Source organism: the organism of the source record quoted next, unplaced genomic scaffold (assembly GCF_019419815.1).
Source record: "Pyrus x bretschneideri cultivar Hongxiangsu unplaced genomic scaffold, Pyrus_bretschneideri_v1 Contig199, whole genome shotgun sequence".
In the NCBI taxonomy this organism is placed as follows: domain Eukaryota; kingdom Viridiplantae; phylum Streptophyta; class Magnoliopsida; order Rosales; family Rosaceae; genus Pyrus; species Pyrus x bretschneideri.
Genome location: NW_025999500.1, coordinates 1004980 through 1017256, shown reverse-complemented (window position 1 = coordinate 1017256; position 12277 = coordinate 1004980). Strand labels below are relative to the sequence as shown.

Sequence of the window (12277 nt, the reverse complement as noted above, 5' to 3'; positions counted from 1 at the left end):
TCCTATTGGCATTGAGAAAGTGTAGCTCCCTGCTCCCCGAGAACACTTTCAAGTCGTGATGCTTCGATGCCCAACTGTTCTTGCTCTTGTATCAATGTATCTAGACGCACCTGGATGGAAGCTAAAGAAGTTTCCGTGGCTTGATAATCTCCCGAAATAGCTTGCTGAGGAGACCAGACTTGGGTTAGTGACAAGTTTATTGCTGCAAGCTGGTGAGCTCTAACATCTGGACTCAACTTCTTCAAGGAAATAGCACGTAAGGAAGAATACTCAGTTGAGGCGGCCATATGTTCGGCAATCTTGATCTTCAAGGATGAAAAATCAACGTTAAGATTGTCAATCGCAAACAAGCTTCGACAAATCCTCCTTGAGCAACGCAAAGTCCTCCAACGGGCACCTGAAATCCTCCCCTCAATATGGCTCTTGATATCCATTGTCGCACGAAGATTGATGCGATGAATAAGCTGCTCAGTACCACTAAGGTTTAGGCCTCTTAGAGAGATCTCAGAGCTAGCTGGCAAAGGTATTGAACACATGACGGGCTCTTGTATACCCCCACCTATACATGGCAAACTTGGGAAACTTGGCAGATTTGGAACAAGCTCTGCACCAGGCGGATCCCCGATCTCCCCGCCTGTAAGTAGGTTGCCTCCAAATAGCATCTCCGTATAAGAATAAATGCTGTAGTCACCAAGTCAAAAGAACAAGAAGGCCCAACCTAAAGAAAACAAAGAAAGCTGTTAAAAACAAAAGCTAAAACAATGAAAGCAGAAGAAGTCACGACTGATGAAGAAAATGCATACATCTTTCTCAAACGACACATTGCCATCGAGTTGAGGAAGCCTAAACACTTCTTTCTTCTTATGACGAAAATTGACATCGCTGTCAACCTGTGCGCCTTCAAGTCGTCGCTTGTTTAAAACTTGTTGACGCTGCCGCAAAACAAGTCTATCTTCGTGCGAATCAACTTCATCACCGGCCTCTTCAGAGGCATCCATATGTTGAGAAGACAAGCGTGGGCATTGAGGGACTAAAACCACAGGTCTATCTTGCAAAGTAGCAGCACTCGTGCAATCAAAAGGTATCAGTTGCGTAGGAACCACAGAACAACCCCCCTCGATGCATCAGGGCGTAAATGAGAAGAATTGGTACCACTTGCCATCCCCGAGTTCTCATAACTTACCTTTGACCACCAACTTACGTAAGCAAGAGTCACTGGATTACTCTTGAACTCGTCTTTGGCCGGCAGGGTGATAGAAGCATTTGTACATGCATGGGTACAAGACTCCCAATGCATATACACAGCTTGCAAGGATTCTAATTGGTTTTTTTTCCTTCAGCTTGCCTGGCACATTTTGGACAAAACCAAATTGCCTGATGAAACGGTGGGGACTATACGGCTGAAGCGAAGATGCGAATCATTCATGATGCTTCACCGTACCGAGCCAACTCTCGCCAAGCAGTCCATCCTCAAGCCTTCACAACTTCTAAGTAGCGCTTGCGCCTGGGAATCATCGAGGTTCTTCGAAGAAAGCACGCTAGAATACTTCATCATCAAAGGCCCCAGTTTGACTGAAGTCGATGAAGAAGGCCCTGATTTCTCTAAAGTTGAAGAAGAAAAATAAGTGCCAAAGTACTTACCCAACCAACCATACACATAGTGGTAGGGAAAAACTGCAGCATGTTCTTCAGTGTTAGCCGAGTTCGAAACAACGCTTAAGCCGTTATAAATGTTGGCTAGGACTGGGATAGCAAGACTAAAAGATTCACCTGTAGCCATCTTGCTAGCAACTTTGAAAACTCCAGGACGAACAAAGTTGACGTCGCCTGTTGGAAAAACAAACTTACAAAGCCAACAAGCTAAGAAAATAGCTAGGTAAGATTCTTCCACATGCTTTGATGCTAAACGCTCTTAACTCGGCAGGGGACCGCCTAGCTGAACCAATATCACTAGACGGGTATGGGTCTCCCTTTAGCTTAGTGGTCTTGTTACAACCTCTTTTCTTCAAGGACTTCTTCTACCTTATGTCCTCCCAATACCAAAATCGGATCCATGAAGAAATCTTCACACCTGATTTACCTCGAGCATCTTAGGAAAGCTTGTGATACTCCAAAAATAAACAGCGACAACTTGTAGGCAATCCTCGGCTATTACAGAGATAAAGTTCCCCCGCATTAGGAACGACCTCGTCATAAAACTTACCTTGGATTGGCAAGCCCCCTATCCTGTGGAGATCCCAAAGTGAAATTGACATATCTCCTTGAGCCGTATGAATCGTGTTAGTCACTGAACACCAATGCTCGAAGAACGCATGAAGGACGGAATAATGAATATCATAACTAAACAAAGATATGTACACCGTGTGGTAAAGGTTCATGCTAGTAAGCACATGTTTAGATCGGCCCAAGACATCTTCAAGCCACTCCCAATAAGACTCAGCAAAAACAGCTTCTCCAGTAGTAGACAAGGTATCATTCCAAGCCATAGCTCTGTTGCGAATGTGATCACCAAGAATCTTAAACGAAGCCGGATGATTGTCACAAAAATGGTGCGAAGAGTTCAAGATAAGAATCCTCAATGTGCACGCATTCTTCTCTGTATTTGGTCGAACAAAGTCTACCACCTCCCCAGATACTTCAGAAGACCACGACTTAATATGCATGGAGTTGTCTTTTACAGGAAGAGCAAGCGCCTTAGGACCAGTCAGTGGCACGCAAAGCTTCAACGTTGTTCCCCTATCTTGTGAATCACTTTCCTTCGCAAGAATGGTGATGGTGTTGCTCTTAAAACACTTGAAAAATACCATGACCGCAACAAAAAAAAATCAGCCACAAAACTTGAGCAACACAACAAAGAGGGCAGCCACAGAACGGTCCTTCAAGACACGCTATAGTGGCAAAGAAAACAAAAATGCCACGCAATCGCACTACGCAACCCCGCAGCGATTATGCAAGAGGTTTCTTACATCGCATGGCGACGTCACCACCAAAGGAAAACTGTGACCAAAAGGCATTACATAGCAAAGCCCCGCTGCAATCTCTTGAACAACATCACACGACAGCGCACCACCGAGGGAAAACTGTGATAAAAAGGCACTACACAGTGGAACCCCGTTGCAGTCAGCAGTAGCACAGGATTGCAGGGTAAGGCAGTCGAGATGCAAGGCAGCAAGCAATGCAGTGACTGTGTAATGGTTGTGCGGTGACAGTTCGATCCCATACATGTACATTATATATATATATATATATAGAAGAACCTGTAGAAGTAAAAGAAGTGCGGACTGTGCAAATAATGGTGCAGTGATCGAGCAAACAACAATCCACATGCAGTGAAGAATGGAATAAGGTGACTGTACAAGTAAAAAGATGGTTCGCATACGAGAAGGATGTGGTGCATCGAGGAACCCAGCAGTGTCAGTCTACCGTACTCTCGTCATCAGAGCATGGACACACACACAAAAAGAAGGTGCAAGCTACTGTTAGCAAGTCAAAAAGGAAATGGAAAAGAGGTGGTGGCGACAAAATCATTGAAAAAAAATAAATAAATAAAGAAAAGAAAGGAAGGATGGTGCACGGCATCACCTTGGAAAAGTATGATAAAATATATATATATATATATACACACACACTCACACACACATACACGTACACACACTCACACACACACACACACACACATATATCATTAAAAAAAAAAAAAAAAAGGAAGGAAGTAGCATATCTTAATATGTTTTGTTTGTACTTAACACAATACGCTGAATGAAATAAAACATGTCTATTGATATCCCCGAGAAATTACAAATGCGTACAAAAAAAAAAAAAAAAAAAAAAAAAAAAAAAGAAAGAAAGAAAAAAAAAAAGGGAGCCTTCACAAAGGTTGCTCACGTGAAGCCCCACTACTTGGCGAAACCCTTGGAGCGGGAGGCATTGAAGATAGATTATTCAAAGCCTCAATACTTGGTTCAATGCTAGATGACGAAGGCAAAAGATGCCTTTGGAAGAAAGCCACAAACCTCTGATGGTCACTTTGAATCTGACCTTCAGATTCTTGCAGCTGATCAAGCTTCCTCTTCATGCTCGTCGAATAATTATTTGCAAGTATGTGCAAATCTCTATTCTCGCGCTTAAGCTGTCTGATCTCTTGTCTAAGATTTTCCACCTCGGGTGTCAATGATTCAACTTGATGGGTTCGAGTAAGTAGGCGTTGGCCTATGTTGGACACAAAACCCGCACACTGAACACTGAGAGCTAGGGGCTCTTGAACGGCTAGCTCATCGGACCGTCTTGAAAGCAACCTATTATCTCTAGGAGTTAGGAGGTTTCTAGCTACTACCGTAGCTGTTGTTGCATCCCTCATCACGGAGTCTTCACCTGTAAGAGGGCCATTAGAAGATAAGAAAGACGGGCACCATATATTACCCTGACGCGGCGCACCTGTATCACCGCTGAGACTCAAATCTAAGAAAATGTTAGATGGGTTAGCCATTTTCAAGGATGTTAAAAGAAAAGGGTTGGATGGAGTAAAATCTCGAAAAAAAAAAAAAAAAAAAAAAAACACCGGAGACGATTTTCACGAGCAGGCAATCTTCAAAGTGTGCATGTTGGATGTGATCGATACCTCTATAAAATGAGACGCAACACAACCACCAATTCAAAAAAAAAAAATCGAAAAGACACTACTCTTCGAATTTTAAAAGCCGGATTTTCCTGCGTAAAGTTCGTTAACACTTTTCAAACGCAATCTTAGCTTTTTAGATAACGCGTGCAACTTTGTCAAAGATCTCTGACAAAGTTGAAAACGCGTGGAGTTCATTATTCCAACTACCACACTTTTGCCGACAAGCGTGGCTGACAAAGCCGCACCCGCACCACTACCTGCTATTAAAATCTCTATATATGTCAACATTCATGGCAAGGCATACATCCAAAGCGCCTGACTCTTCTTCTTTGCCAAGAATGCAGCTGCAACAAAACCTCTCAATATACTCAGTTTTCTTCTTCCCTGAAAACACCTCTTCAACCAAGTCTTCAAAAGTAAACGTATCTCATATCATTAGGGTCGAAAGCAAGAGTATCTCATAGCATGCCTTTTCCACGTCCTTTCCTTTGTTCTTCTTCTTCCCTGCAAGATAAAGAGAAAGAAAGCGATCAGTCGGCACTGGGAATCAAGCTTCCCGTCTGGAACCGACTGCTTGGAACCCCTCCCCTGATTGCTTACCCAGCACTGCTCTCAAATACTCATCTTCAACTGTTGATGTACCCCCAAAGAAGATCCCAGATGCCTGGAGAACGGATGAGGCAGGAGGAAACGGTAGATCGAGGTATGTGGAGATAAGCGCAACAAATATATGTGTTGATTTATCCGCTACTTCTTCGAAAACAAAAGTATCTCATATCATCAGGGGCGAAAGCAAAGGTGTCTCATATCATGCTTTTACCCTGTCTTTTCCTTTGCCCTTGTTCTTGCCTACAAGACAAGGAGAAAGAAAGCAATCAGTCAGAACCCGAAATCAAACTTTCGATCTAGAATTGATTGCCCAAAACCTTTGCCTGGTTGCTTACCTAGCGTTGCTCTCAAGTGCTCGTCTTCAACTGTTGGTGAGTCTCGAATTCCCTCAGCGAATACTTCAGGACAGGTGACATGATGTCGGCTCTTTACACTGAAGCTGCCAAACATGGATAAATTGCTGAGAAGTGATGCTCTGAAAGACCATTTAAAGGCAAAAGGTTGTGCGCCACCTCGACTATGCAAAAAGAAACAAGCCGAGAAGAATGCAGTACAAGGAGCTGGAACAAATCACCGTAGCACGATGCCCTCCAATGCAGAACCGCATAATCCAGATGGAGGAGTTTAAGCCAAATCCAAGCTCGACATTGTTGTTCTAATCAAAGAGCTTGATAAGCCTTAACAACCTTCCGCTGGCATCGTCGCCAAAGAACAAAGCCTCGCCTCGCGACGCCATTAAATCGCCAGTACTTCTTCAAAAGCGAAAGTATCTCATATCATCAAGGTCGAAAGCAAGAGTATGTCATATCATGCTTTCTCCATGTCCTTTCCTTTGTCCTTGTTCTTACCTGCAGGGCAAGGACAAAAAGAGCAATCAGTTGGCACTCGGAATCAGCCTTCCGATCTGGAACCTATTCGCTGATTGCTTACCTAGCATTGCTCTCGAGTAGTCATCTTCAACGGTTGATACACTTCCAGAAAAGATACCACATCTGCCTGGAGAACAGATAAAACGAGTGACAATGAAACATCAATCTTGTGGATCATCAGCAAACGTAACAACTGCATGCGCTGATTCATCCCCTAACCCTCTTCAATATGAATTGGAAAGATTGAACAAAGAACAGGCCATCACCTCCACCTCGTGCTTGCCTACCATGTGTCTGAATCTTGAAACCGCTCGTGGTCCTATTTTCATTCAAGATTAAGCCTCAATGGCCATTGAAGAAATCACAAGTTCAATTCAAAATCAAGTGTTCACCACCCTTGAATCAAATTCAACTCCAGATAAAATGAGTAAGTTCAGACCTTCGAAGGAGACCAAAAAACCCTCCAGCCCAGTTCAAGATTAAGCCTGTGGAAAATCAACGATTGGAGGAAACCAGAAAATCTTCTAGTCGAATTCAAGATCAAGCCCCGACGGCCCCTGAAGAAATTTCTAGCCTAATTCAAGATCAAGCCTCGACGGCCCTTAGATCGACATCTACATTAAGGGACTTCAAAACGTATCTTCTACACGTGACAAGCACATGTATACGACGCGCCTTGAAGTGGGGGCATTTGTAGACACTGAAATTTCAGTGAAATAAATGTTAACCAATGCATTAAAATTACAATATTTATTCATTTCACCTACATCACACATTCATTTCACCTACACACTCCATTCATTTCACCTACATCACACACTTACTTCACCTACCAACTCCACTGATTTCACCTACAACATCTACTCACTTCACCAAAAAAATGGATGGTGGTGATTCACTCTCAAAGCCTATAAATAGGCTTCTCCATCAAGACAAAAAAGGGGAGGAATTTACATCACACCAATACCTTGAAGCTTTGAAACTCTAAAGCTCTCAAGAAAATCTCGAAGGATCAGTAAAACCCTCTTCGTTCTTCGTCAAATCCTCCTTCAAGATCAAGCCCCGACGGCCCTTGAAGAAACTTCCCTCAACCTTCGAGATCAAGCCCTGACAGCCCTCGAAGAAAGTGTTCATCGTTCATCAACTATTCATCCCTAGATCAAGCCTCAACGGCCCTTTGGATTAACAAAAAATCAACAAACCCATACACCCATTCTTCAAGATCAATCCCAACGGCCCTTGAAGATTCATTCATCAACTGTTTATCCCTAGATCAAGCCCCAACAACCCTTTGGATCAACAACTCATCCACAAACCTACACCCTACGAGGATAGAATCAGAGGATCAAATTACAAAGAGATTGTAACCCCAAAATCATTAATACAAAATATATTTTGTACACGTATTCTTGTTTCAGGAAAATTCGTGTTTACACCTCTAACTAGCCTTTCACCCATTTAATTCACCTTAATTTGAAGTCTTTTAAGTTGTTTTGCAATCTGTTAAGTTTAGGTTTAAATTCGTCCAAATAAACCCCCTTGACATTGAGTTGTGTCCTTTAGTTAGAACTAGTTTAAATCTGTCTCCATTGTTTATTTTGAGTCTAAGTTAGTTAAATTTTGTCTAAGTATCCCCATAGAGTCAGTTTTGTGTCTATTTGATAGTATTGAGTTGTTTAGAGTCAAGTTAGCTTCTTTTGAGTCAAATTAAGTTTTATTTCGTCAAAATCACTTGTTAGGTCTAGAATTGAGTCTTTTTTTATTGTTTGTTGCTGTTTTGAGTATTTTGAGTACTTTTAAGTCTATAGAGTCTAAATTAGTGTTTTTAAGTCTTATTTGTGATGATTAGCATCCCTAGTTAATCCCCGGTCTAGAACAATCCCTACTTGCATATATACTACAATTGTCATCAATAGGGTTTAATTTCTGTGTCAAGTTAATTTTCACATCAAAAATAGTTTCTTTATTAGCCGTACTTTGTACAATACGTTAGTACGTTATGTATTTACATGAATGGTTTCATTTCTAGGTGAAACGCATCACAAGGACTCTTGATGCTACAAGACGGGTTCAACTTGACGACATGATCTGTGAGTGGGTCTTTTCTTTAATATATACATATATTTATTTAGTTTCCATGTATACATCTAATAATGAATTTTCTATATGACTGTCGTAATTAAATTAACGTTTATAGGAAATGACGTAACGCTGAGAATTAGGAAATCATTATACATCTTATGAGATGCCTCATTTAACTTTACGGCTATGAATGATATTATGTTGACTAGAATTATTGAATCACTGTGGCATGACTATATTTATGTTATATGCTCATCGTTTTCTGTACCAGTGTTATTACTCACCCGGGCCAGGGCCAGTTTTTCACATGGATATGCACATCACACTGTACGCTCACTTTGGATCCATTATAGATGCTAGTTCTGTCCTAGATTGCTATAGGCAATTAGGACTCATATGTGCTGCACATAACGCCAGTCTTCACGTGATTGTAGTACTAGAGCGTATATCATTGTTACACCATATCCTATTCTTGTTAGAATATTTCTGCATCGATTTGTGTGTCAGCATGTGTTGATGAGCACTTGATATGTGATGTGATAAAAGATAGCACTCAAATTAAACCCTCTTTTTGACAATTGTAGTATAGATATAAGTACGAAACGTTCTAGGCCGGGGATTAGGAGGGATTGCTAATCTAATGAAGAATGACTCAAAGATACAAAAATATGCTTAAAACACTTAAACAAACTTAAAAGACTCTTAACTAAACTTATATGACTCAAAACAAACTTAAAAGACTTAAAACAACATAAAACAACCAAATAGACTCAAATTAGACTCTAGGACTCAATTTGGACGAAAATAGAATTGGTTTCGACTCAAAATACTCAAAAACACACTTTAGGACAGATTTGAAACAAGTAAGTAAAGAAGATTGGGTTTTGGACGAAATTAATGTAAAAACAACTAAAAGACTTAAGCAAGATTTGGACGAATTTAAGAAAAACTATGGATGATTAGATAGCTAGAGGATACTTTTCCACACATGATACATTCAAACACAAATTGATTTCCAGTTGCTTTTTCGATAAACCATGAACCTCAACACCCCAGATTAACCGTGACATCACTAATTAACCCTCAGATTTTCCTTTAGTTATTGGATTGGATGACATCATATGACAACCCAAAGCATTCTTCAAAAGTTCCCTACATGACATCATAATAGAGATACAATCAAAGATCATTACGTTCTATGAAAATCATAAGTATTGACAAAGCACTTGTAACTATGACATCATGATACTCATGCTAGGAATTTACTTAACATGATTGTGAAAACAACCTTAACTACTTGTGAATATAAGTTTGTAACGATTATGTGAAACTTCCTTATATTCTAGCACCAAATTCAAGCATGCAAATTATGTAGGCCTCCCTAATCAACATACAAGAATAAGTTATCCATCAAACGGTTAAGTAAATTGCATTCACAATTTATGAAATCACAACTGGACTTAATCAATTCATATCATAAATATAAACAAATTTAGCCTCTCATGTTCACAACAAAACAAAGGAAACTTGAATTAAACTTTGAAAACAAAAGATAGATTACACCTAAAAACGTTACAACACTCCAACTTGAATGCACAAATGTCCAATGCTTCTTCTTCTCTTCTTCTTCCTTGCAAAGCTGCGGCACAAGAGTCTAGGGGTGATTTTGGATGGATTTCTGGGTTATGAATGGATTTAGGTTGGTATGAGGGTGCGGCAAAGGTTAGGGATGATGTATAGGTGTTTGGGTGAAGGTATGGAAGTATGGGAATGGTGGAAGAAATGTTGAAGGCTGCGGCAAAGGCTTAAGTGTTTTGTGAATGATGGCTAATTGTGTGGGTGAATGATTAGGATTCTCGAAGGGTTCGGCATTGCGTATTTATTTGAAGGAAAGAATCCTAACTTTTATTACATAGTTTAGGAAAGGATTAGACCCCAAATCCACAAGGAAAAGGAGACACAAAGTCAGAAATTAAAGGGAAAAGGGGAAGTAAACTTGCGGCATTTAAGAGTAAGAAAGGGAATGTGTTTTAAGGATGAAATTAGGCAAGAATTTAGGATAGAATAGGTATGTAAGGTGCATCTAAGAATGGGGTGAAAGAGGAATGTAATCTTGTGACACAAAATAGGAAATATGCATTTCCCTTGCACGGCAAGGAAGGGAAGGTTTAGGCAATGCACGGTAAGGAACATGAGGATGCAAGGAAGGTTTACTTTGTGTCCTTAAATGCATAAGAGTCCTTCAAGGTTGCTGGAACATAGGGCTTTTAGGATTAGGAAAGGTCAAACCAAAATAGGAAATCTTGGCTTAACTTTCCTACTTCAAGTAGGAAACCTTCTTTGATTAGGAATCCTAACATCTTTAGGTCTTCAATTTCGTCCATTCCTTTTGCTCCAAGCATATGCTATCCATTCCAAGTCCAATTTTGCTCCAAAAGGCTCCAAAATGCACCTTATTGCTACCTTAGCCAAATGAACCTATAAACACACAAAAATAGCTTAAAATACTAAAATAACTATGAACTAACAACATAAATGTAAGAAAACAAGCTAATTAAGTCACCTAAATATGCTCCTATCAATATGATATGTTTGCTTATTCGAGATTATGTGATTACGGACGTCATGTGTTCATTTACGAAATATTATGCCATATTGAATTCTTGAGATACTGCTAGCTTTGGTAAGTATTTTTATGGGTAAATGACATTTTACCCCTTTAGGTTTGAGGTCAATTGCAACCTCATACAATATCTTTAAAACTTTTCAATTTCATACATTTACTATTATTTCATTTCAATTTCATACATCCATTAGTCAATCTGTTAGTTTGATTGTTAAAATGATGATGTGTTAACTGTGGTCTCGCATTTTTGCTGATGTGGCAATCAAATGTGCCCAGATGGACTAAAATATAAATTATAAACCACCCCTACAAACTTGGTACCTAGCTATCTAGCTGGTTCTTGCCAGAAAACGCAGACTATGGTTACTGCCATGACCATAGCGTCAAGCCCACTCTTCTTCAATTCCTTCCCATCTTCTCTGTGCTTGTCTGCAATCAATAATCCTATTTGGGTTTGGGAAGCTTCTTCCATAGCTCTATAGAACTTCAACCTCTTCTTCCTCGTGCAACCTTCTTTCTTCCTACAAATCTTATGTTTTCCGGCAGCTAAGCGTGGCAGCGAACATAATAAGAAGAAGAATCTTGAATAATGTGCGGACCCAGCAGTTCATGGAAAATATAAAAAGATCGGAAGATGGTTGACGGGGGGCTACTAAATACTGCCAGAAATAAATTGGAGTGCAGATCTTGATGCTCTGCTTGTTGGGTTCATCCTGATTTTCTACTGATTTTGGCATTAGGGAAGTGGGATTTGGGAAGCAGATGAGATTTTCATCTGGGATTTCGCTGACAAGTGTTTCAATATGAGTGAAAGTGCGAAATTGGGAGTTTGGGATTTGGTTAGGAAAATGGGATTTGATTGATAAATGGAAATTTCATGGTGCTAAAGGGATTGTGGAGTTTGGACCTAAAAGGGATTTGAAGTTGCTCCCATGGAAGAACTGGATTGGAGAAACAAGTAGGTGACAAACCCCATTGAAGTGAAAAGCTTGAGACTTTGAAATGTGGTTTCGATTTTTTTTTTTTTTTTTTGGGAGTTGGGGGGGTGAATGTAGTGGTATGGGGGATGAATGCAATGGAATGCCTCGAAGCGGAGAATGATTGCCGATTCAAAGGGGGATAGGTCGCGGCCGCTTCTCTGATTCCGGCGAAGTCTAGGAAGGTCGGACTCTGTGGTTGCTGCTTCGCCCTTCACTCTTACTCCGGTGTAGAAACTCCTTCACACCCATCTGGTATTTTAATTCCAACCCAGAAATTCAAAATTTTGAAATCCCAGATTTGCCTAGCGGAAGGGACGAAATGGGAGGCGAGTTGTAAGAAGACGATTTGCTTGGGCCTGTAGAGCCTACCTCCACGGGTGAGGCGCAATAGAAGTGGGTCGCCGAGAACGGATCCAACTAATCTGTCAAGATCCTTTGCATCGACATGTCAAGATCCTAGAAGCAGCCATTATCCATTTCCATAACCTTATGC

At 40.5% G+C, this 12277-nt stretch overlaps 1 protein-coding gene across 1 annotated transcript in view; it reads left to right on the top strand.

Moving 5' to 3' along the window:
* Positions 1–5675: 5675 nt before the first annotated feature.
* Positions 5676–12277, top strand: part of LOC125476591 (CBL-interacting protein kinase 32-like) — a 29739-nt gene continuing 23137 nt past the window's right edge. The window contains exon 1 of the mRNA XM_048582863.1: positions 5676–5849. Coding sequence (XP_048438820.1) covers positions 5676–5849 — 174 coding nt within the window. The remainder of the gene's footprint in view (positions 5850–12277) is intronic.